General features: G+C 43.2%; 1 protein-coding gene across 1 annotated transcript in view; it reads right to left on the bottom strand.

Moving 5' to 3' along the window:
* LOC130124950 (disks large-associated protein 2-like) overlaps positions 1-26,957 on the bottom strand; it is a 90,523-nt gene that overhangs the window by 33,940 nt on the left and 29,626 nt on the right. The window contains exons 2-4 of the mRNA XM_056294323.1: positions 19,415-19,632; positions 15,273-15,429; positions 13,994-14,213 (exon numbers count right to left, since the gene is read on the bottom strand). Of these exons, the coding sequence (XP_056150298.1) occupies positions 13,994-14,213; positions 15,273-15,429; positions 19,415-19,632 (595 nt within the window). The remainder of the gene's footprint in view (positions 1-13,993; positions 14,214-15,272; positions 15,430-19,414; positions 19,633-26,957) is intronic.

Consider the following 26,957-nt stretch of genomic DNA (forward strand, 5'->3'; position numbering starts at 1 on the left):
AGTAGCAAAGTTAAATTACAATTACTTCCTTCGTGCACATTTTCTCTTTATATACATTTGAGAAACAATCCACAACTAATTTCCTAGGGAGCATTGAAATAACTATGGCGCAATGAACTTTACATGAAATGTGACTTTCATTTTCCTAGTTCTTTTTAGTGGGTTATAGGGAATATGTCACAGACCTTCTGGCTCCTGCTCTTTGAACAAAACCTCTCAGATCATTGCTTCCTCATGGTCAAGACTTTATTTCAGAAAATTCGCTGCACATGTTCGGCTGGACCGCCTCTGTTTCCATCCGCCTCCCTCCATTTTGTGCCAAAGGCCGTCCTTGCCATTGATGTGGAATTGGATTGGTACCAAAGGCTGGTGAGATACTGTTCTTTCTCAAGTCTGGGTGCACTGATTTCATGACATGGAGTGTCTGACAAGTTATGGGTATGGGCATGGGGGCTATAGATGTGACAAAGTTGTGACTCGTAATTCTCTGACAAGATGAAAAATGAATGATGAATGAGCATGGCACTATGTCTTGCTTGACCCTTTACTGACTTAACCATGAGAACTGGATTTACTTGTGGCACTGCTGGGTTTCTCTCCATCTTTGCATTAATCAGTGTAACCATTAGTAATATCCATCATAAGGATCTAAGCCCTTGTCTTGCTGTACTTTCAATACAACTACTCCAGATATTCCAAACATTCCTCTCTCTTGCCCAAAATTCCAAGTGGTCAGAGCACTTGAATGAAGTGCACAGAGGCACATTAACAGACACACAGGTGAACATTCAGCTTTATGAGCATGGGCACAACAGTTTTTTTTTTTATGCACCGACGCAAGCTAAGCCTCGTCTGTTTAGTTGGCATTATGAACACTGAAATGCTAGCTTGTGTGCATTAAAACACAATGACAAAGGACAGAAAACTCAATAATAGTTATAGAGGTGCACAAGAGAAAACACGAAACACAAAGGGGGAGTTCAAGCTAGGGCGGCCCAGCGAATGGGTAAATATGACTACATTATAGAAGTTGCTAGGAAACTGGCTTGTTTTTGAAGTCTAGAAAAGAGCTCCTTAGGGTAGTCAACTAAATACTGTAAGGCCTTGTGCTACATCAGTTAATATGCCAGTTCAATCGTGGAAACGAATCCTTGTTTAGGATCTGGACCATAGAGTCTAGAATGATAATTTTTCTCTGGAACGGTTTTTTTTTTTCAAGGAAAGTCAAACCCAACTTTTAACCAGAATGTTTTATTGATGCCCTAATCAAAATTACCTCTCTCTTGGGCAGTAGCCTCGATTCATGTGTTATTGAGGTTTTATACCAACCAAATACTACACAAGCTGATATCCCATACCAGAGCCAGCCTTGCTGGTTGACGGCGTGCTTGTTAGTGAAATCCATTGGTGCAGTGTTTGGTGTGGGAAATAAAAACCCAGCATGCACACGGCTCTAGATAGTACTTAGTTACAGGCCGTTGCTTCAGTGGTATGCACAACAGAGAGACTGGATTAGCTTAAAAAGAGGATGACCTAACAAAATTAGACGTCTTCTTCTACGAACAATTTCTGGTCCCTCAAAAGGCAAATATTGATAAGTTGTCAGGCCTCCAAAGGAGCTTGAGTATGGCACAGGTGGTTCGCTTCGGTAGATGAGCGGAGGGATTGATCAATGGATGGATGGATGGATGGCTGGATGGATGGGTGATTTGACAGAGGACAAATAACGGGACTTTTTGAAGGTGTGTATAGTTCAATAAACTCCAGCTGATCTCGCTGGTGGTGCTTTTAAAGGAGGTAGTTTGTCGCCATTTTCACAAGAGGTGTTGGAAGTACAATAAAACGAGCATGTTGTCCATAAGCACATACATATATACATACAGTGGTGATGCCCCCATGGATGCAAAGTGGATTAACCTTTTATGTATGGAATATCACAACAAACCATTACAAATCAATGGCTTAAAAAACATTTCAGCAAACATTAACAGTTCTTTCATTGCCTTTCCGCTCGTAAGAAGGGATTGGAGTTAAATGTTTAAATTAAATACCCAAACAAACGAGATTAAAAATCTTCTTCATAGTATTTTAACTGGAAAAATGTTGACTTGACCAAAAAGTTTGGAACAAAACTATAAGGGTTTTCTCTTCATTATTACTTAACATTTTATAGCCATTCTTTTTTACCCCCACATACACACAAAGCTAGCTATGTTCAAAGGCCATTTAGAAATACATGAGTAAAGCTACATTAATCATTTAACCTAACAACTGTCTTTACACATTACCCCTGACTCTGACTCCACTACCTAACATTCCTGTATCAGATTTTGTTGTTGACTGCAAGCAGTTTGACTTTCCCACAAGCTAAAACTGAGAATATTTATGATATAATACAATATAATATTTTTTGATTCAGCCAAAATTCAGTTTGTTGCCATGTAATATAGACTTAGCATTTCAATCCATCTACCCTCCACCCCCTTTCCACAAAATGCCTCTTACCTGTGGCTCTTTCTCCCTTTGAAATTAATTTTAGATGAAGACAATTTAGATTGATGTCTCTTTTCAGAACTATGACTTGTAAAATGGTGAATCCCTTTGCTGCACTGGTGGGAGGCTGTTAAACTGGAACGTATTAAAAGATAAACGCCCTTGCCATATATTACAACATTAATAGGGTTATTATCCAAAAGCAGCATTGATTTGTGGTGGTTTGTAAAACAAAACTGTTACGTTGGCCATAAGCTGCCCTGCCGCATGCCTTTAACACCCGACACAGAAACACATCCCTGTGTGCTGCTTTTCCTCCCTGTTGTTCATTAAAACAAAGAAATGTGTCCAATGGTCAAAGCAAGAGGGTGATTTAATACTGATAGTAATAAAACTGAACGTAATGAACAAATAAAACCAAACCAAATAAACAACTGTGTACTTATAAAATGTGAGTTTTGACAGGAGGTTATATGCACATCTCATGTAAATCTGGTGCAACTGACCAAGAAAAAGATGTGCCGTCCAAATGTACATAGAGCAGTAATGCATCTCTTAACGTTTCTTAGATACAGTGAATAGTTAGAAATGTGCTTAAATGTTCAAATAAAGCCAACACGGGTTGACGGCAGGGCTCTAGTTAGATCTGTTTGTCTCTGCTTGTCCATATATCCATATGTAAATAGCAGCAAGCTGTGTAGTATTTTGGGATTCGGTGACCTGTATTGAATGTACTCAGTGGCAAACAGAGGAAAACATTTAAATGTACTGTGACAGACTGCGTGAGCATGAGTGCTTCTTCAACTGGGAATGTGTCTAACTTTACCTAAATGGCCAATGTAAATGAATAGGACAAAATGTATGAAAAAAAATGTATACAACATAGAAAAACAATGAATAAAGTAGTTCCCTACCAGACCTACCGTACACTCTACGCCCCCCAGCTAAGCTACGGGCGCCTAAAGTGAAAACAAAAACAAACAAAAACAAAAACAGCAAACAAACTTAAGAGGGATGTCTTTGTACAAAATCAACACATATTGAAGGGAATTAAAGTGAGAGCTGCTGTTCCTGCGTCATGCTGTGCATCAGGTGTGGGTGTGCGTTGTGGGTGTGTGTGACTGTGTTGTGTGACTGTGTGACGGGGCGGACACACACACAGCGTCTTGTAGGAACCTGCCCTGAACTCACAATCTTTTGTTCAGTTTAATCTTTGGCTGCAATTGTAAAGCTATGACCCCCATTCACCGTTCAAATTACCATAAACATCATGAAACACATTGAAACAACGTTTTATATCAATTTATGAAAAAATACATGAGGCCAACATACGCCATAACCGAAAAAGTCACAGGAAGAACACCACAATAAGCAGAGAACAGAAATGAACACAAGAAAAATATCACACATAGGAATTACTTATATAATAATTAAAATCAAGCAAAAGCTAACCAATGCAAGGTAAACTCAATGGTCTTGGATCCTTTCTCATTTTGACAAAACATTGTAGTCTGAGATCCCTGAAAATTGCAACGTGGCCAGTACAAAACATAGTGAAGGTTTTTTCATTGAGGAATTTTTGAATAAATAGAGGAGGGGCTCACTGCTTATGGGTAGAAAAAGATTTATATTCAAGCAGGATTACAATTTTTGTTGATTTTTAAATGAGATCAGATTCCAACCAAAAGCCTTGGACTGAATACACGAGACATCTTTGCGGTGGCACAGTAGTTTCATTAGATCTCTCAGTGGTAAGAAAATGTAAATGGGTTAATTAATTACATAACAGCACACTGGATAAACAGTCTGTATTTTATACACAACTATATATTTCTTTACACAAAACATGGTTTCATGGCAGAGTATTTTAGATGGCTTTACCCATTTTCTCTTCAGTATTTTGTTATATATATATTTTATCTGTTCATATTCAGATCCATCCAACAATTTTGCTACATGTTGAACTTTTTAAGGGAATGTTTGCAACATTTAATTAAACTTATTCATAGTATGGGTGAGTTGCATGATGTCAACTGATAAGCTAGCAGTTGAATTTTCTGCAGCAATAATAATCAGAATTTTATTTCCATAAATATCACAGGGTTACTTCGTAATCAGGGAAGTTGCATTTTCTAATCATGAAAATTATGTGCTGCATTTGTGATGGATTTGCTTTTTTTTATTTCTGACATTAAAATTCCATCATTTTATAATGACGCTAAATGACTATGCATGTTAACCAGGAAAGACGTAGATAATATGTGCTGTATATCAAATCAAATATTTTCATTTTTTGTTCATTTGCTTGATTTTCTGACAGCTCCAGCCCTGGGAGTGGTCTGCAGGACCCATCAGATTACATGGTCTGACGCATCATTTATAGCCAGATAACAACATACACAACTGCTGCGTAGTGAGTTAAGCAGGTAGCACAGTTTGATAGGGTAATCTATGACTTTGTACCTAAATTTCCTTTTTGACCAAAAAAAATAAAAATAAAAATAAAAATCTGAAGATAAAATTATTTTTGTACTAAAATATATTTAAGGTGATTTTAGATGACTTTGGTTAAATATCTGAAACTATGCTTCCCCTCTATTACATTTGAGCGGTGACTAAGGATTACTCAAAAACCCAAATTAGGCTTTCCAATTTTACCGGACCCATAAACTTGTCAGACTTCAGGCCAATGTTCATTACGTGAAGAGTTTAGCTTGTACTTTAGTGTCGAATATAATGCATCACATCACATGTTAAGAAAATGCACGAGGAAAGTGCAATGAACATCAGAATTGACTTTCTGCTTTGTGCTACTGTACTACTATATACTTTCAGGAATCTCACCCACAAACTTTAAGGTTATAGTATATATGCTAAGAGGAAAATAAATAGGATGGTTATTTTGACAAAATCATGAAAAAGAAACAAGTTTAGCAGTTCCTGAGGCTCATGCAAACAATTATCCATTAAAAGTTTCGGAAAAACCCACTCTGTTCCCAGTGCCGATGACTTGCATGAGGGGTTTAACATGAAAACCAGCATCACCGCAAATCTTCAAATGACATAACAATATATCCGAACAAAAGACTTGCATAGAATGAATGAATGTAGTTTTCAGACATCGTGATTAGCCAGTCTTCATTATGGATTCAGCACCTTTTTTTAAATTAGCTTGCACTTCCAAGATGTAGGGAAGGAATGCCACTGCAATCCACTCTTAATCATTCAACAGAAGGAAAAAATGAATGCAAGCCTTCCCAAAGTTTTCTTTTTATTTTAAACTTATGCTAGGCTTGTTAAATGCTCTCACAATCATGAGCCTCTCATAGAAATGACCGGGCTTTATCAGCCCGGCCTACGGCGGCTTTACTGATGGGGAACGACGGATCATTTTGCTTCAGTGATAACTGAAACTGCATGTAGAGCTGTGTTGTTGTTGTCGTCGTTGTGTTACTCTGGATAGCAAATGTCGAAGAATGGCAACAACACGATGTGACTCGTCGGGAGCCTATAATTCTCAGTAGCAAAAGCTGCAGTTACACCATCGGAGAAATGCTGCCGAAGAGCAGAATTGTCAGGAAAACATGCCCTACGACAGTGTGCCTTTGCAACACGTGACATTATTTACCGAGGCAAATCGTTTGGCGAGATGTTTAGCCTTAGCTTTTAGGAGTGACTGTACTCGATGCCTGGGCTGGAACTAATGACTCGGGTGTAAATATGTGTCTTCTGGTTTTTATTGTGGCTGCAATTTCAATTTGACCATATCTCTCGAACATCCTCATCCAAATATCTTTTCTTTTTTTTTTCCCTTTCAAAGGGCCACCCGTTTCTCAAGTATTGTCTTTTGGTCGTGCAAAAGGAAAAGAAGATCCACTTTCCTGCTAAAGGGAGAGATGTGGCCTCTCCTTTTACAGAAAGTCTGTTTTTTTTTTTTAAAGTTCACATTTCAGTCAGAGGTCTGATACACACAGGCTTTCCCATGGTCCTGTGCTGCAGCGACCACCCCCGGACCAGTGCTCCTGAACTCAGAGCTGTTGGGCAGGCCTCAGTCCCACGGCCTCGGTAAAAACTTTGGTAAGCCATGTTGGTACAAGGTGACGGTGATGCGGATGAGCAGCTAAGGGGGGAGGGGACTGGCTCATGAACGATTTATTCTTTTTTTTGAGGAAAAACACAAAACAAGCAATTGGCCCCCAATTAAGCAGAGAATCGATGGCTCCCGCCCGGACAGGTTCCCCGGGAGCCCGGCTGAGCCATCACTAGTGAGGCGGTATTGGTACATTCAGGGAAGCTAAACTGCACCTGTGGGGACGCGGCTGGAGAAGCAGAGGGGAAGGAGGCCCTCAGCGTCTCTGATTGTCTAGATTTATAGACCAGTGTTTCTCTCTAGTCTTTCAGCAGCGACGAACCACCACAGCAAAGAGAAAATGGGACCCCAAAAAAGACCTGAATTTAGCTTATATTTCCAGTCAACCCCCCCCCTTTTTTCTTCCAATTGTACTTGGCCAGTTACCCCGCTCTTCAAAGCCATCTCAGTCGCTGCTCCAACCCCCCTTTCCGATCCGGGGAGGGCTGCAGACTACCACGCGCCTCCTGCGATTCACGCGGAGTCGCCAGCCGCTTCTTTTCACCTGACAGCGAGGAGTTTCGCCAGGGGGACGTAGCACGCGGGAGGATCACGCTTGTTCCCCCTCCCCCCTGAACAAGTGCCCTGACTGACCAGAGGAGGCGCTAGTGCAGCGATCAGGAAGCATACCCACATCTGGTTTCCCACCCGCAGACACGGCCAATTGTGTCTGTAGGGGACATCCGTCCAAGCTGGAGGTAACGCGGGGATTTGACCTGACCATCCCCATGTCGGTAGGCAATGGAATAGACCACCGCACTACTCGGACGCCCTCCAGTCAACGTTTAAGGAACTACGGGGTAAAGTCAAAAGTTGGTGCCTTTACCAAATCGAACATCCAATATAGTATTTGTGATACTACCTTAAAGGGAACTCAGCGGGGGGGGAAACATTACAAAACCAAAATTTAAATGGCCTCCAACCACCACTGCACAAAAAACAAGGGAAACACTGGTATGGACTATTTACCTAGGAGGTGCACAAACAGTAGGGGGCGCTGTGATGAAATGGATGGAGACAGGCCTCGACAGTAAACACAATGGCAAAAAAGTGCTGGGTTTAGTCAGGAACCACAATTATTTGAAGCCTGTCTCAGCGCTATGTAAGAACACAGTATGGTTATAATCGCAAACAGTACAAGTATTGAATATAAGTTTTCTCTATATACAAATATGGTACATTTATATACATAAATAGAGTTCAGACATGAATGTAGAGTTTGTGCAGGAATGAATTGAAGCCAATACATTCACATTTAATAAGTGTCCTTAATTCAACCTATTCTCCTTCACCGTTCTTGTCACATGTTGTTAGATTTGTAAATCATATCACAGTCCAGAACAAATGATATGCTGTAAACATTATAGCCAGGGACTATATAAACCCATTGAGCTTTGAGATTATGCCATTTATATGGTATTCTAGAGAAACCTACTTTATTCATTTCTTATTGGGATTTGATTAAAACCGTCATAATTTTTTTTATGTTAAAAAAAGTTTTCACTGTTATTTTCTCCACTGTGTCTGTAACATAGTATCATTACAGTTACTACCACTTAAATTCTGTGGTTGATCAGTTCTCCGTAGTATATAATTTCTTAAATGCTACCTGTAAAATCAGAGTTTTTTTTAAATGCCCATTCTGTATGGAAATAGCTACTAAGTGGATGGAAAAGCAACGAACAGGGAACGCTTTAATCAAAAAAACAAAACTAATTAGTAATTCATAAATCGATCTGTCTATAAATAAAACTTTCTTTTAATGCATTCGTTAAAAAACTAGAGCTTATAAAGTCATTCACAGTATTTTATCAGTATGGTGCGTAAAGGAGTGTTCCCACGTGACGTCAAAGTGAAATTAGCATGATATGCCAAACTTCCCCCTCGTCGGAGACTACTGAGTATTTTAGCCATACGACCCTCGTCTTTTACTGTCACCATTTTCACGCTTTCACGAAGCAACTGTTAACCTAACTTTTAGGCATTTAAGACAGAGACGGGAAGATAACGTTGCACCACGTGGCACTTGAGGATCGTAATATCAGCCATATTCTCGTTCACATTCTTGCGTCATCTCGTGAAGGTGTAACACAATTCATTCTCTCCTCCATGGCTATGTAAAACACTTGTTAAACGACTGTTTTTAACCAACGGGATGAGAGACTCAGCGCCCGCAGAAAATAAAGGGACATCTAACAACAGCACTTGGCCCACTTTTCTTCATAAACTCAGCCTGGCTTCCTGGCCTGGTTGTGTGTGTAGAATGATAATGATTAGAATGACATAGACAGGTATGACATGGGCCCACTGGTGTACTTCCTGCACCAGAGCTCTAGGCTGGCGCTTCTGTGACCACCTGAGTCTGACTGTTTAGGGGGCTTTTGTTTTTTGTTCATCTCCCATGTGAAGTCCTCCGTAGGACGTGGGCTAGCAGGGCTGCCCGACCCCTCCGGTGTGCCTTCGGGGGTGCCCTCTATGATCTCGATACGGGGAGGGTCCATCAGATCCATGATGCTGAAGTGGGACGGCTCCGGTTGGCACATGACCGACTTGTCCTCCGTGCTCTGCCGAACCGGCCAACTGGAGCCTGCCTGGATTCCCACGGACACCCGGTCATCTGTCTGTGTGGTGCTGTCGCTGCCGGGCTCACGACACAAAGTCCACATGTTGTAGCACTGAGTGAAGTTGAAGAAGTTGCTGTTGAAGGTCTTGAGCTCCCCACACACGTCCCTGCGGAGCTCCGCTAGCTCGTAGCGCATGGCCGAGATCTCATCTTTCCATTGCATGTTGAAGGCAGCCACCATGTTGGCAGACTCCTTGAAGGCCTGGATGGCCTGAGGGACAGGGGGTTCAGAGGTGGCTACGGGGGAGGCGGAAGGGACCCTGTATGCAGGTGGGGATGCCGGCGGGACAGAGATGGCTGTTACCGTTGAGCTAGTACTGTGCTGGCTGCGAGCAGCAGCCGTCTCTCTCTCTAGCCTCTCCAGCTCCACATAGGCAGAGGAGCTGGCCCCATCATCATCCTCTATCATGTCGTCGTTTAGCAAAGAGGTGCCATCCAGAACATCATATCCCTCTGGAAAAAGATGTGAATATGCAAACAGAGGGACATTCAAAGGAAAGGAACAGCTGGAGTGTTATTTGACTAGGAAGTCAACACATAGCTATGAAAAACATACAATATGTGAGTAACGAGGAAAGACGGGATCAAAATGCCCCTCCTGTCCCCCCACTTGGCACTAGAATTCAAGAGCTGAAATGGGGGTAAGCACCCACCACCATAAGTTGGTGTTCTGGCTAAAAGGGTATATTTCTGCACCTCAGTTGCTTCCTGCCAAAGAGATAAGAGATGAGCTGCTGCCCTACAAAGGTTACTTTTGTGGGGAAATGGAGTGGCTGGGTCGGGTATAACCCTTTCTCCTGCAAACAGGAGGCCAATTTTTATCTAAACGCACTACTGGCGGCAATCATGACATAACGTTTTTAGCAGAAACATCCGTTATCTTTTTTTTTTTTGGATTTCCCCCCTTTTTCTCCCCAATTGTACCCGGCCAATTACCCCACTCTTCCGAGCCATCCTGGTCACCGCTCCAGCCCCTCTGCTGATTCGGGGAGGGCTTCAGACTACCGCATGCCTCCTCCGATACATCACCTGACAGTGAGGAGTTTCGCCAGGTGGACGTAGCACGTGGGAGGATCGCGCTATTCCCCCCAGTTCCCCCTCCTCCCTGAACAGGCGCCCCGACCGACCAGAGGAGGCGCTAGTACAGTGACCAGGACACATACCCACACTCGGCTTCCCACCTGCAGACACGGCCAATTGTGTCCGTAGGAACACCTGACCGAGCCGGAGGTAACACGGGGATTCGAACCACCGATTCCCATGTTGGTTGGCAACGGAAGACCACTATGCTACCCGGACGCCCTATATCCGTTATCATTTTAAGCTTCTATAGTATGATTGCATATGTCCGTATATCTTTAACCTTAAAAAAGCAGAAGGAAAATTGATGGTGAAGAATGAGTGCCCTGTCAGAGTCAGTAGAGGACAGCAAACACCACTTACTAACACTCATTATGCATGTACTGCTCTAGTGCAAGTGGACTCGCTAATCAATAAGCGTCACTAGACTCACATACTGTAGGCTTTTCGTGGTGTTTTTACAGTGCCTTCTCAATCATCTCAGGAAACACATACCTTCTTTTCATCTTTTCACTGCACAGCACGGTGTAAAATCAAATCACAGAAGTGTTGCCATAAAAGTCCTTCTAAAATTGTAAGTGTACTTCTAGAGAGCATCTTTCACGGGAAAAAAAATGCTCTCTGAAAACAACTTTTGTCAGCGACTTTAAACTTTGTGCATCTTTTGTGCAAAAGAAAAGATGTAAAGGGAATAGGAGACTCACAACCCATTGGGCCAAGAAGCAGATATGAACCCTATTGAACATATCGGATCCACCGCCACGAGGCGGACTGGATCTTGTGGAGAAACCCAGCGGGGGGGGAGGGTGATCGGTCCCCCTCAACAGGACCACACCAGGGAGAGGCTGCAATCCCACAGTCAAATACAGCTGACAGACTCAATGCCAAGGGTTAGACTCTGCCATACGTGGCTTTTTTTTAATTTTTACACAGGGTCAACTTTCATGGAGGGGTGGGGGTGGGGGTGGGGGGGGGGCTCACAGAGGTGAAGCAGACACACGCTGCTCTCACAAATGACTGGCGACAGTGGCAATGTGGTAACATTCAGGGCTACTTTATGGTTGCGATATGAAAACATCGGGAGTAGGTCGGAAAGTACACATTTACATTGATAAATGTGGTCTTAGCACACTTAACGTGGAGACAGAGAAACGACTCACAAAAGCCAGTACGGCGCTGGGATGTTATCGGTAACCCTCCTTACACTGGACTGGATAATCCCAGGTTTCACAGGCAAATAGAGGAAATCCAGGTCTGATTTTTGTGAGTGGTTGGGATCCCCATTTGCTGCTTAATATACCATATTTCTATCTGCTACATTTAAAAAAAAAAAAAAAAATTTACTGAGAAGGCAGTGCAAAAACACACATATACATATGCGTGTCGACGTTAAAATACCTGCGGCAATCATCACTGACGCCTCCAGCTGTTCTGTCCCCCTGGTTATTCTTCAAGAGATGGCTGGTCAAATGGAGAGGGGTTTGCTGCTCGTCTGCCTTATGGAGCATCAGGGTTTCCCTCCCCCCCACTCAACGGCCCACTAGCCTCACCTGGGGTTCGGTTAGTAAGCTGCGTACTACTCAGTTCTTAACTGCATACTAACATAGGACCCTGGTCCAAGCAATCAGCATAGTCTTGGCCAATACTGGCAAGTGTCTTGGTCTGATTTTTGAGGCCACTATTCCCATGTATCACTCCAAAGAGGACACCAGAGGCTGATACCATAAGTATTACTTGCAAGGTTGCTTGAGAAGGAGGAGCCAGGATACAACTAATTACCCTCCGAGGGCTTTTGGGATGTCATGCTTTAATTAATTCATAAGGTAACAAAAATATATAACCCCATACCTTCTTTACAATTGTACAGTCGACTGCTATGTCAAGCCCATTGAGAGCTGATAAAGTCGGAACATAGAGCTCCTAGGTAGGTTAGAGTTCAGCAGGTAAGACAGTGGGATTGGAGGACACTCCTTTATCCTCAGCACTTCAGTCACATTGCGGACAATCGTAGACCAAAACCCAATCGAGCATGAGAGGATTACAAAACAAAATTCCTGACCCGATTCACCCGAGAAAACAAATTAGCCTCCAAAATAAGAAAAAAGTGCAAATGTCTCCAATATCAAATTGACAGCATCGACCAAAAAAGAAAAAAAAAATTGTGAAACATTAAAAAAAAATCCAGATCATCACATTTTATAGTGCATATTAGTAAAATAAAACGTTTCAATAGGGTTCATAGCTTTACTCCTGCAGGCAAACACCAAATGCACTTTCAATGAGGGAGTTATTGCAAAGATTTTGTTTGCACAAAGAACCTGGCTTGTTACTTTTGGGACTATATATTTTGTGTAATGTGTCGCACAAAGCCTTGGAATCCTCAGATTTTGGAGAAAAAAAGTAGTATTTAGTACAAATAACATCGCAAGACTCCATAAACCTGGACTGCAAACGATATGTGTTAACATAAGCAGATGTCCAGGCCTACGGGTGTGACCAGATTTAAAGAAACACCACACAAGTATGACTGACTTGAGGTATTGGTCAGTTGTCCTAAAAACTCACATGCAAATATGATTCCTGATCAAAACTGAGTAATTAAAGAGACAACTGGATATGACTCTTGTGGAGGTGTTTTGGCAATGTTATGTGCTACCAACACAGTTATTTATTATTATTATGTTTTATATTTATAATCATCAGTTATTTGTACTGAGACCACTGACAAGCAATTAAATTCCATGCAACACAGTACAAAAATATTGTTAATAATTGAAATTCTACATGTAGGAATCAATATACCATCATTTGACAGTTCCTTTGTGCAACCAGCCGTGAGTTTGTGTATATGTGTGTGTGTGTGTGTGTGTGTGTGTGTTCTATCTTCTGCAGATCATTGACTTACCTTAAATTGGTTACATGAATGTTTTTTAATGGTCTTGTTCTGTCCCGTAATCTTATACGGTCCATATTAGTGACAAAAGGTATGCTAATGTATTGGTACGGCAGAGCAGAGATAGGACGGGAGGAAGGCATGTTGACTAACAAATGCTTCCACAACTTAGCCCTCCCCCTAGCATCGGCCTGCTTCCTTGTCAACCCCTCCCGTCATATTTCACACTCTCCTCACAGCACATGTAGCACGCCACAGTTTAACATGCTCAGGATGTTCCTGTTCCTGGTAGGCATGCCATGTCACGGGACTGTGCCGTGTTGTGTCGCTGAGTGTTAATGCTGTGTGTGTGTGTGTGTGTGTGTGTGTGTGTGTGTGTGTGTTTTCATTTGAGTGGTTTAAATATGAGACCCTCCCACCGCTATTCTAGTTTCCAACCCTGCACCACCATAAGTGACCAACCAAAAGCTTGGCTAAATGACGTATGGACTGTGCAAAGTAAGACACAAAAGAAACCCATCTTAACACTCAAAAATATGCAAGAAAACAAAACCCAAAAAAATTAAAAATTAAAAAAATTTAAAAAAAATTAAAAAAAAACTGCACACACTACTGCACCTGAAATCAATGACTGGAATCATTCACCCTGGCATCTCAAGCTCAAGGGTACCCCACTGTACATATGTAGGTATGTCAAGTATGTACGCATGTATATAGATGTATGACGATATGTAGTCTAAGCCCTCTGTCTTCTTTTGGAGGGGGGGGGGGTTACCTGTTGTGGATCTGAGAGTTGAAGTGACAGTGGAGGATGTCATTGAAGGCAAGCAGTCATCATCTTGGGAATAACCAGCCTGAATTGCACGGAGGTAACTGTGGCTTCGAGTGCGGAACGAACCAGGCAGGTCCAAGGCCTCCATGGCCTGGGATTCTACTTCACTAAAAACGGACTCGCAAACTGACTCAAACTGGCCATTGATCTCAGTCTCACTCACCTGAGAGACAAAAACAGGAATAGCAGTCCTTAATTTTTCCTCTTCCTTTCTCTTTCTCACTTTGATTCTTCCCCTTTGCACAGTAAATATGAAGGAGTGTTAGCGTAAGGAAATGCCACTGTTAATTCTGACCTTAAACTGAATCAATATATTGACCAAATGAAAAAAAAGAAGAAGAAGAAGACAACAATAGGAAAGTTGCAACAAAAGTATTTAAACTGGAGTTCTGAAGCATTCCATTAAGAATAAACCCATTATAACTTATCAAAGATGTATATTTTACTGCTATATACATGGAACAACTGAGGGCAGGTGTCTTTCCCACCTATTCAGGGGCAGAAAAAGATGTAAAAGAGTAAAAACCTTTCAACTGAATTAAAAAAAAGAAAAGAAAAAAGGAATCAGGTAGTGCTATCAAGTCTATTCAGTAAGATATTAGATTTAGTTTTAACTGACTGGTGAAAAATAACACATAGCTCATGTGCATAGACAGATCATGCAGTAAAATGCTACTGTAAGAAAGAAGCCGTCAGTCGTTTCTTATTCATGCAGAGGGCTGAATATTTTGGATAACATGGATCTTCTATGGAAGTAGATACGAAACAAAACTCAAACAATACAAATGGATGTGTTTAACATAAGGAAATCCATTTAGGATTTAAGCAGAATGACATTATATGTGAACATAATCTATTCATATTCTCAACATTTCAACAACTTCCATAACAATTAAGGTCACCAGTGATCGATGAGCTCCGAAAAATACAGGAATCTCATCACTGCACTTATTTTCAGTGTGCTTAAAATATGAAAATGGGTAATGGCACCCTCAACAGTGCATATGCTTTTCAATCTTTTTCATGCACAAAAATATAAAACCAAAATTATTACCACTATAGTCAATGCAACTGCTAGTACAATGTGCACAATGAATGGCACGACTGCTACTAGTATTGAAACCAATACATCCGTTAGCTAGCCTTGTCCTCCTCTTCCTCCTCACCTATATGTCTCCGGGTGTTGCCTCTGTGCTGTTTGGCGTGTATGTTTCAGACTCACCTGGCTGACGCAGCTAGCCTGACTGAGGGTGCTGACGGCGCGCATGTAGCTCTGGTTGCGCGAGCGGAACGGCGGGGGGTTGAAGGTGGTGGCTGGGTCCAGTGTGACACTAGGGTGGGGCCGCATATCTCTTGTGGTTTGCAAATGGTAGCTCTGGCTGAACAAGGGCAAGGGGTGGGGGGGGGTAGACACGAATGCACAGTTCAAAAGCCACACAGGATTTCATCACCGGATCATACTTAAAGAATAGGCCTGCCATTATTGTACTATGTGAGAGATACAGGTTCGTCATCAGCATAGCTGAATATCGGAAGTTAGCCATCTCGAGTGAAACATGGGTTATGTGTAATGAACTGATTTAGCGCAACTGGACTCAAATGCCGATAAGCATCACCAGACTCGTACGCTCTACGGTTTTCATGACGTTTTCCACAGTGCCTTCTTAATCCACTCAAGAAACACATACCTTTGTATTGTCTTGTCACCGCACAACACAGTGTAAAATGGAATCAAAGAGGACCTACCCTAAAAATTCCCCCTGCACCATTAGCTGCCTGTTAGGAATAAAATTCCACTTTGTTTTTGAAGGCTCGGGTAGTCACCACCATGTTGTGAGACTCGTCCACCACAAAACTACAAAATTTGTTTGCATAGATGTGAATAGTCTCCGATAGCCTGGGAACCAGATGAATTTGCAAATGCTAAATATATATGCCAATTATATGTGTGTATATATATAGCATTTTTTTCGAAACCGTCACTGGTGTTATAAGTGCTCAACTAATGAGAAGCGGAATACATGAGGCATAATATTTAATTTCTTTTCCCTGTATCTGTATTGATATTCTGCTCCTCATTAGTTGAGCACTTATGACAACACCATTGACAGTTTCGGAAAAAAACGATATATATATATATATATGTGTATGTCTGTGTGTGTGTGTACACACATATATGCTAATTATATATATGCCAGAGCAAATGAGCTCGCAGATTTGACTGGTTCCCAGGCTAAGTCTCTGATTGCTCATTAGCGCCACAATAAAAAAAAAGGAAAAAAAAAGAGCTTCAACAGGATGAGATGATTAAACTCCCTGCTGGATGGAGGAGGATAAGTAAGGGGGCTGATTTGTTTGTGGACTAAAGTGGTAAGGGACCACAATCCCGGCGTGAGCATGATGAAGCGCTGGTAATAAAAGTGGAGAGAGTCTGAGTGGCGGGCAGGGTGATGGACACGTGGGGCGTCCCCAGGTTCAGAGCCGGGCTCTGCGCGGAGAGGAGCTGTCTGAAAACAAACAGCGGCACAGTTCCGCTACAGCGGTTTGCAACACACAGCGGAATAACAATGAGCTGAGGACCGGTAGGAACGTGAGGCAACGGCATCTTCTGGTGTATAATCAGAATAAAAGGGATATGATGTGACTCCTGGGCCAGACGTCCATAGTGGTCAACGGTTAGAGAATGTGCGGCTGCTGTTTTCGTACATCACAAACCAGGTTAGCTTGTTGTGTGGTTGGTAATTGATGACCTGTTTTATGTTGGCCGCTACTAGTTCTATACTCTACTAACGTAACTGAAAGTGTATACTTTTTTGTACTGTTTATACTTCGCGTTTGACGTGACCGCTGCTGTAACTTAAACTGCGGCATACATTACTTTCTCTGCATTGAAACTTATGTTCTTCTTTTAGTCATGTGCAGAAGATGCACGGTGCATCTCAACAATTATTGTGTTATATGCAATTTCATTTTTGCCACCACAAACTCTCTGAGTTACGCCGTTATTGTTCAAGTACCTTCAAATCAAATCAAATCAAATGTCTGTATATCGAATATGCAAAATAAATGAGAAAAAAAAGACCAAGTAGTAAACCCCCCCCCAAAAAAAAAACAAATGATAAAAATAAAACCAGAACAATCCAACAAATATATGTTCAAAAAGGAGCGGGAGGAAGTTACTGCTTACACTTTCCTGGCCCCTCCCTAATTATCTAAACCTACATAATAAGCTTGGTTTCTCACACCTACCAATTGTGTCAGCAATCTATTTCTCATCGTGTAACTTAACACAACATTGTATTGGGTTTTCAATCCCCCTCCATGGGTTAATGTTTGTTTTGCGTTCTGTTTGTGTGTTTTCAGCATCCGGCGGGCCGGGGCACGGCGAGGCCTCCTCTCGCCACCCACTCTGGAGAGCAGTGGCAGTTCTGCTGCGGGCTCGTCAACAGGGCTGTGACAACACGGGGCGCACCGCCCGGCTAAGACGCCCGGCAAATATTGAACCAGCGCACGATAAAGGTCACAAACACAAACCCCCTCTGATCTTACGAGGCGGCCCCGGCAGCCGGCCAGGCAGCGAGGCGGTCACGGGACAAGTTCACACGGCAAACACAACCAAGCTTGCAGCGCCTCCCTCGTAAAGCCGTGTGAGATGACGTCATGGTAATAACACAAGCTGCTCCCGGCGTCGACAAGCAACGGGTGTCGATGATGCAAATAATCTGTCTTACTCTTCCGAGCATCTCCTCTGATCAGAGGGACAGAAGAGCAAACAGCTGTCTCAGGCGAACAGCAGCAAGCAGACAGAACAGCCAACCGAGACTTTACTTGTTAGTTGTTGTTTGGACCAGATTTTCAAAAAAAATGTAATATGTTCATATTTGATGCAGACCGTGAAGACGGCAGCTAAGTGGCTTTCAGTGTTTTTACTGTCCCGTGCTATTGTTCACATAACAGGCTCCCTCGTGACAGTTTGGATGAGTTTTCATCCTTAAGATAGTCGCTCTGGGATGTCTGTAACGGTCTGCACCGGCTCAGCTTCACCTGGTGCAGTTCACAGTGCTGGTGCCAACACATCTGGTATGAGACCGTCCATCCATCCATCCATCCCTTATCCAAACCGCTTATCCTGCTCTCAGGGTCGCCGGGATGCTGGAGCCTATCCCAGCAGTCATTGGGCGGCAGGCGGGGAGACACCCGGGACAGGCCGCCAGGCCATTACAGGGCCCACATACACACCTAGGGACAATTCAGTACAGCCGATTCCCCTGACCTACATGTCTTTGGACTGTGGGAGGAAACCGGAGCCCCCGGAGGAAACCCACACAGACACGGGGAGAACATGCAAACTCCACACAGAGGACGACCCGGGACGACCCCCAAGGTTGGACTACCCCGGGGCTCGAACCCGGCACCTTCTTGCTGTGAGGCGACCGCGCTAACCACTGCACCACCGTGCCGCCGGTATGAGACCATTATTCTCAAAATTACTTCTAAGTCTTTCAAACAGTGCTATTGTTTCTCATGGCACCACTGCAGCTAGCATAGATTGATTTGAATACAGAAACTTTGGCATAAAACCACCGTGACCTCCGAAACCCCCCCTTTTTTTTCTTTCTGGGTGATCAGTGAGATTTGCTTTCCAAATATTGGTGAATAAAACCATGGGTACTGGAGATAGCACATTAGGGATATCATGGTAATGCTGCTAAGAAGGCGTGGGATCGGCGAGGTTAATTAGAAAGGTTGATTTGTTACAAATGACCAATTTTCCCTACTCAAACTCTAATCAATACCACAAACGAAATGTCGTCATTCCTCACAGACCTGTGTGTGTGCCATCAAAACACTGTCCCAACTCACCCCATGAAAAATTCAAAGTATCGTTTTACAGTATATATGGAACAACTCTGTATGATAATGGGGTTTTTTTTTTCAATCTGGAAATTAGAGTTGGAATTTTTGTCTTAATACACCATCTTATCGTATATAATCAACTACGCCTTAAACTTGGCTAGTGATGAAGTAGTAGTAGTTGAAATGGCGGCTGAATAAATCAGTCAATCAATCGAACGACTTGCTGAAAGCAACAGAAGTATAATTGATGTGGGATATTTTTACCAATTCCATCTCAATCATTACTCACAAACACAGTCACGGCGTTTTGAAAGAATCACATGAAGCATATTTCCATGAAATCACACATTTGTTCGGAAGAATTATCCCACCCATTTTATTTTCGCCAGCAGCTCGTGGGTGGTATCGGTAACCCAGTCTTGCTTTTCTCGATTCCTGATAGACAAAAACCTTCAACTTCCACCCGTGCAGCTTGAGTGTGGGCTTCTGCAAGCACCAGCGGCCTACCTTTGAGGGTCTAAGTGGGGTCTCTGCATGGCTGACTTGAGGACGAGGGCATCAGGCCGGACAGCCTTCGGTGGGGAGGTCTTAAGGCTGGTATCTGAGTCACCGCTCTCGTCATCAACCTCTCCCATAGCTTTGACATAGCTGCTGCTGCGCATTCGCCGACAGGGGATCTCGTCGTCCTTTTCGCCAGGGTATCCACCCCACTCATCCTGAGGTACCTGTGGGAGGGGATACGCCTCCGTTAGTCATCATCCTCCATCACAACCCCAAGGCTGTCACACTTTAAGATATAACATGTCACATTCAAGCAGTGTTTGGTGATAGAGGACTGATGTTGGAGGATAGGTGGACCAAGTCCACAGAGACGCAATAATAGGCTAAAACAAGGGGTCTGTAAGTGGCTTTATTTGCAAGCAGTGAGTGTTTTTTTTTTTCTTCTCCCAAACAGTGAGTTAAGCAAAATCATACCCGTCCCCAGACAGAAGTTCTGCTTCTATGTAAGGCCCCCGAGGGCCTGGGCGCTTTAATTAGACAAGCTCACTGCTCAACCATACTCCAACCATGAGAGCAGGATCCAACTGCTCCTCCTCTGCATCCTGTTTCGCTATCAACTGGTATCACCACATCTCTGGCCGTTTAGGGTGCCCGTGTTGCACTACTCTCACTGGACATCACACAAGAAGGATCTCGTAAAGTTCTCTTGAATACATGTCCTGATGGGAACTGCAGAGGGGAAAATCAACACCACCAGATTCACCACTCTTAACCAGCCAAACGTGCTCTTAGATGGTGCACGCCAGTCATCCTTCACTCAGCACAGTTAAAGCCTCAGAGTCCACCATTTCTTTTCATTTTAATTGTTGAGTGCTTAAGAAATAAATGAATTGCAACATTATAAGTTTAGAAATCCAACTGCTGCTGTCAGAACTGACAACGTTATGAGAAGAACGAAAGAAAGAAAGCCACTTCATTTTGTCATCGTACAGTTAAGATGAAATGTGTCCTCTGCTTGTAACCCATCCTATTGTATAGGAGCAGTGGGCAGCTGCAGCACCCGGGGACCAACTCCAGTTCTTCTTTCCATTGCCTTGCTCAGGGGCACAGGCAGGAGTATTAACCCTAACATGCGTGTCTTTTTGATGGTGGGAGGAAACCGGAGCAAACCCACGCAGACAACATGCAAACTCCACACAGAAAGGACCTGGGACGGCCTGGGGTTCGAACCCAGCACCTTCTTGCTGTGAGGCAGCAGTGCTAACCACTGGGCCACTGTGCCGTCCCGTGTCTATAAATCCACTGATGAATTGTTTTACACTGAAACATTAATGTAGTCTCAACAGTTTTGGTTACACGGGGGGGCAGAGAGTGTGGGGCTTGATTTGGATTAGATAAATTGCTTCACCCTTATTCCTCCGATTTGTATTTGCACTAATATTTGAAAAATATACAAATGATTTTTTTTTTTTTTAAGAACTGACAAAAAGGAAAGGAATTATTATCCAAAGTGGGGCCTTATTGGTTTCAATTCCTCTGGGCCACAAATAGCATTCCTGCCTCAATTTAAATATATATTGGTATACGCTATATTTATTTCAAATAGGCCATATCTTCAAAATCTAAACATGAATATGCAGTATTTACATATAGGGCTATTATATCTATATTCAGTTAGATATAAATGTATTTTTGGTGAGGTAGACTATTTATCTGTGGACTTCTCCCTCTTCGAAAGATGTGGCTGAACAAACCTAATTTTCAAGGGAGACCTGACCCAGGAAACATCTTTAAAGTAAACATATACCAAATGCATCTAGTCAGAGTAAAACATACAGCAAAGTCTCGTAAAGAAAAGAAAAATATTACAATATGTAAAACCAAGATCAAAAACATGTTAAAAAGGATTTGTATGTGTATACATGTATACCTATAAAGAAGAAAGCCACCTCATTTTGTCATTGTATTCTTACAACGAATTGTATTCTCACGTGTCTTCTGCATGTAACCCATCCTATTGTATAGGAGCAGTGGGCAGCTGCAGCGCCCGGGGACCAACTCCAGTTCTTCTTTCCATTGCCTTGCTCAGGGGCACAGGCAGGAGTATCAACCCTAACATGCATGTCTTTTGATGGTGGGAGGGAGCTGGAGCACCCGGAGCCCAGGACCTTCTTGCTGTGAGGCAACAGTGCTAACCACTTGGCCACCATGCCGCCACCATGCAAGAGTGTGAGTAAATTTGGGTGTACTCTAAAGTCCTTTACACAAATATTATGCAGTGAAAAAGCGATGCAATGTTATTTCAGAATGAGGCCACTTTTTCTGAGCTTTCTGACCACCAATAAAGGCATCAACCAATAATTTTGTGTGGAACGGGCGTCATGTCACAACTCCTAATGACAACGGTGGACCTGGTGATTGTTTGTGTTTCTCATCACCCTGTATTGTATGACAAAGGACATGAAATATAGAGACAATGAAGTCAAGGGCAAGTAGACTATCAGGATAGTGAGTAGCTTATGCAGTTTACTTTTGGATGTAGTAGAGTTGGTAGTAAGACAACCCTTCCTTGCCGACCTAGTGACGGTGGTGGCCCACCAAAATGGAGGAAGTGTGCCCGGCGAGGGCCGGACTGCCAACGGGCAGGGGTCCCCCACGACCCCGAAGGGAAGAGGAGGAAGTCCCCATGGACTGCACCACCACATCTGAACCAACCGGGTTTAGTCCCCCTCACATCTCGCGAATTCACATTTGTTGTTTCTGAATAGCATCACAGGGGCAAATGTTCAACGGAACGAGTGTTGAATTAAAAAAAGCAGACCAGTCATTTCAAGCATACACGATACAATGATGAGCGAGAGCTTTACGGTCAGAAATGAGCCTCACTTTCACATGGTACGCAGAAGATTGTAAAATTAAAACCTTGTCACAAGTACTGACATAAATGTGGCAACATATAATGGGAAAGTGTTGCAGTGAGGTGCTGATCACTGGAAGCAGACTTGAAAGTAGGAAGAAAGGTGTCGCCCACTCTGGCTCCATATGCATTTCTCTTTTATTATTTCTCTTTTATTTAGACGACGTTTCGGCCTTCAGGCCTTTTTCAAGATCAACAATACTCAATTATTGTTGTATTGGGACCCCCTTGAAAACCAGATGATACATCTCAAGGGGTTTATCCTGATATTATACATTTCTAAACTGTTGATCTTAAAGAAGAGACAAGCCATAATCCAAGATAAATTGCCTACCACACTGGATTTAAGTGGGAAATAGAGCTGTGTCATCCACACAGCATTGGATAGACTTCAAAAATAGCAAATGAAATCTACCTACATACTACATGAGCAGTGAGTTTAAAAAAGATGGACAGTAGTCACCTAAACTCCCCCCACTTCTCACAAATCGTGCTGCTTATCATGAGCCCCTTGTAAGCCCTTTTCTGTTAAGCCCATTCCTGGATCAAATGTTCTTGGGCCAAAATCATTTATACAACCTATATGTCCTGCAAGTGATGTGTATAGTACTTGTATGGTGGTCCTAGCAATTTCAGCACGAAAGATCCTCCAAACACCAGGCTGCACCCTGTGGACTCCATCATGGAGGTCTGGTATGAGAGTAACCATCAGCAAAAGGTTTCGACATCCTGATGGCAGCCAACCCCAGTAGAAAAAAACTCAGCAGGCAGCACAGAGTCTTACTGAAGAAATAACAACCTTCTCCTAAAGACCTTTGTGCATGAAGCCTGGAGGACTTAGTTCCAAAATGCAGCCTGGACCACCAGCAGCCAGTACACAAAGCATGATACCAGTCACCGTGTAATACTTCCTCCTCCTGGATCACCACCTTGCCATGGTGGAGAAGCTTGCGTGTACCAATGATCCCAAGAGATATGCCATCCGGAGCTTGGCTCCTGGTAGGGTCACCCAATGTGGATAGGTCAAGGGGGAGGTTCCAGACAAAGCATGATCCAACAAAGGCCTCAATGGCAGAACATGTCTCCTGGTCACAACAGCAGTGAAGGCGTATGAAGGCTGTAATGGAGGGTGGTCCCCAATCACCTTGGTTCTCCATGCCATTGGACTCTGACCACCCCCTGCCAAGGACCGTGTGGTGACTGCAGGTGCATCAGCCACGTCATGTAAAAAGCTGTCACACGCAGGAGTCCTCCCATTATGCGGCTCCAGGATCGGCCTCTACGCCCACCTGAGGACCCAGAGGGACTCAAAGGAAGGAGTCATACTCAACCCCGAGTGACCGCCGACGGTAACACTTCATTCTGGAAAGTCCTGAAATCCACAGTTGAGACCACTTACCCCACTTCTTCCAGTGGAATATATGGCCTTGGTCTAGGTCCACCTTCTGCAGCCCCAGGAACTGCTCCATGGAAAGCCATTACATGGGCCCAGCAAGGACCACACCAAAGACCGGGGCTACTTATTCCAATTAACCCCTTTTGCCTCATAAAATGTGTGTAGTGTCTGCTGGCATCTTTCACACAGTTTCGACAGAAAAGAGCATCCTTGTTCAAATACAGTCATCCAGAGCAGTACTTAATGTTAAAGTTAACCCCTGCTGCATCTTCATCTAGCTGCTACAGGGCACTCTGGCTCCTTAAATTCAAGTACTGAAGTATATCACCACATGCCCCTCATCCCCTAACTGGGAAAACACTGTCTCCTTGAAGTTTTAGGCTATATGAATAACTGCTAGTCCTGTCACTTGCTAATACCATAATTTAAAGTGGTTGTCCTTTGTTTCCTCAATAGTTCATTTTCATACCACAAATCCTCGCATTCCATTCAAAACTGATGTGCTTTTGAATGTGCAGAAAGCGTTCACAATTTCCAACAGTGACGGACTCTGGCATAACACCGGCATGATAATTTGGCTGTAGCGCGCATATTTTGGAGAAAGAAGACTCATCAACAACATCATCTGACACAATAATATTGAGCAACACATAGAGCCACATAAAACATTTAGTTAAACCTAATTAAATGGTAGATATTTAGTATCTTCGTATTTAAGCACCCATGCTTTCTCTTCCCTTTTAACATGCAACGTCCTTCTTTATCTTCTTCTCTTCCATTTTTGACTGACTTGATGCATTGCCTTCCATTACATTTGAATACTAGGTGGGTGCTGCCACAACCCCGGCACCGGTGGAAAATTGCATAGCGGAGCAATAATGGAATGCTAATAGACTGAATGGCTGTCGCTCCAAAAATGCCAGTGGGAAAAGGTATCAAATATGGCATTATTTAACAAGAAGAAATTATGGATAACGACTTTAATACCAATTCTGAGTTGATTAAGGCCTTGTGAAATGCAGTCCTCCTGAGACAAGTGACTAAAATGAACACATAACTGGGTCACACTTCCCTCTGTTGGAAAAAAGAGCATTTCATCCAACAATGCCAGAACAATACTGTCAGTACTCTAGTGCAACATCAATAAACGCAAACATTATATACCGGCAACTTTTCAAAGTGTGAAATTATTAAAATCATCCCCATAACACCATCAACCCTACTTTGGCGAAACAAAATGCTTTGCAATAACCAAGGGGCCTCAGACAACGCTCAGTAATTCACCACGTGCTACATGTTCACTCACCAGTCCAACATATACATCCACCCATCCATTATCCAAGCCGCTTATACCCAACCGGGGTCACGGGGATGCTGGAGCCTATCCCAGCAGTCATTGGGCGGCAGGCGAGGAGACATCCTGTACAGGTCGCCAGTCCATCACAGGGACGACACACACACATTCACACCTAGGGGCAATTTAGTACAGCCGATTCACCTGACCTACATGTCTTTGGGAGGAAACCGGAGCCCCCGGAGGAAACCCACGCAGACACGGGGGGGACATGCAAACTCCACACAGAGGACGACTTGAGGCGACACCCCCAAGGTTGGACTACCCCGGGGCTCGAACCCAGGACCTCCTTGCTGTCAGGCAACCACGCTAACCACCACGCCATCGTGCCGCCGGTATAGACTAAGCAATAATTCATTTATTTAGTATGAAGCCTCGAGACTTGAAGCACTAATCAGTTAATGTATTCCATGTTTTTTCTTTTTTTTCTCTCCTCTGTATTTTTCTTTTATATTATGTTTGTTTTGTGCTTTCTTTTCATTGCTTTTTTTTTTTACTCCATCCTTTATTCTGTAATTTTGTGTCAACCCTGAAGGAGGGTTTTGTGTAAGCCCTATGGGCTTACTCCCTTCCCTCTAAGTTTTTTTTTCATTAATCGTGATTTTTTTTAAACCGATCGGTTTCTTTTAATTATGCAAATAAAATAAACAAATAATATGAAAAAAATAAACAAATGCAATGTTCAGGGGTACTAAAATATTGTATTCAAGTCAAAATTTTTCTCTAATACCAGTGTGAGTGGTATTAGAGAGGGGTGGTTGTAAAAAGCATTAAAGGATAAAAATGGCTGTGAGAAATCTGCCTGTTAATTAACAGCAGGAGTGTTAAAAATACATCTGAAATGGAAGAAAAAAGAATGAGTGACCCATTCTCAAATAATATGATGAATCCAAAGGCAATTTGATTAAGTTTATAAAAGTTTATTTGGTCTTAGCATGCTTTGTCTTTGCACACACACCTAGGGACAATTTAGTATGGCTGATTCACCTGACCTACATGTCTTTGGACTGTGGGAGGAAGCCGGAGCACCCGGAGGAAACCCACCCAGACGACTGGAAGAACATGCAAACTCTACACAGAGGACGACCCCCCAAGGCTGGACTACCCCGGGGCTCGAACCCAGGGCGTTCTTGCTGTGAGGCAACCGTGTTAACCACTACGCCACCATGCCGTCTACTTCCAACCATTTATTGTGGTAAGTAATTTTCATCACTCGTGTAAGTGTGTGTATTTGTATGTGTGCACGCTTGTGTTTTTGTGTATGAACGTCGGTGGCGAGTGGGGGGGGGGTGTTCTGCCCTTCAGTTTGTAAGATCTAAGCTTGCACTGATGCAATGTCATGCAATGCACTATACAAGCACAAAGTCGTCTTAAGCACCTGTCTTAAGCACCTGTGTCTTAAGCACCTGTCGACTTGCTTGTCAAGGATACAACATCCTCTCCTCCATTTCTCTGTGAAAATACACAAACGTCCCCGTGTTACACCTGCCCTATTCAAGTTACACAACGATGACTGTCGTCCTTTCCAACACTGCAGCAAATGCACCAGATGTTGCTGCTGTTAATGGAGACAGCAGAGAAGTGACTGTTTGGGGAGTGGGTTGTACTTTTGCCTGCAGTCTAGAGGAAGCCTTCCTGATGAAAGCAGTAAAATATCCTTCGCTCTTAAGTGCCGTCTCACAGCTTCGGCGTACACGTCGACTCGCGGTGACCATATTTGGCAGCCTGAGCAATGTGCACAGACTTGTAGTGAGAGTTTTATGATTGGCTTGATTGGCTGGAAAGCCAGAGCACAGGGATAAAATGTTGGCAAGATATTTTTCTGTGTCATCATCAATTATTGGCAGTCACCATATTCAGAGTTGCGGTTATTTGTACCCTA

The sequence above is a fragment of the Lampris incognitus genome, chromosome 15, assembly GCF_029633865.1.
Source record: "Lampris incognitus isolate fLamInc1 chromosome 15, fLamInc1.hap2, whole genome shotgun sequence".
Lineage (NCBI taxonomy): Eukaryota > Metazoa > Chordata > Actinopteri > Lampriformes > Lampridae > Lampris > Lampris incognitus.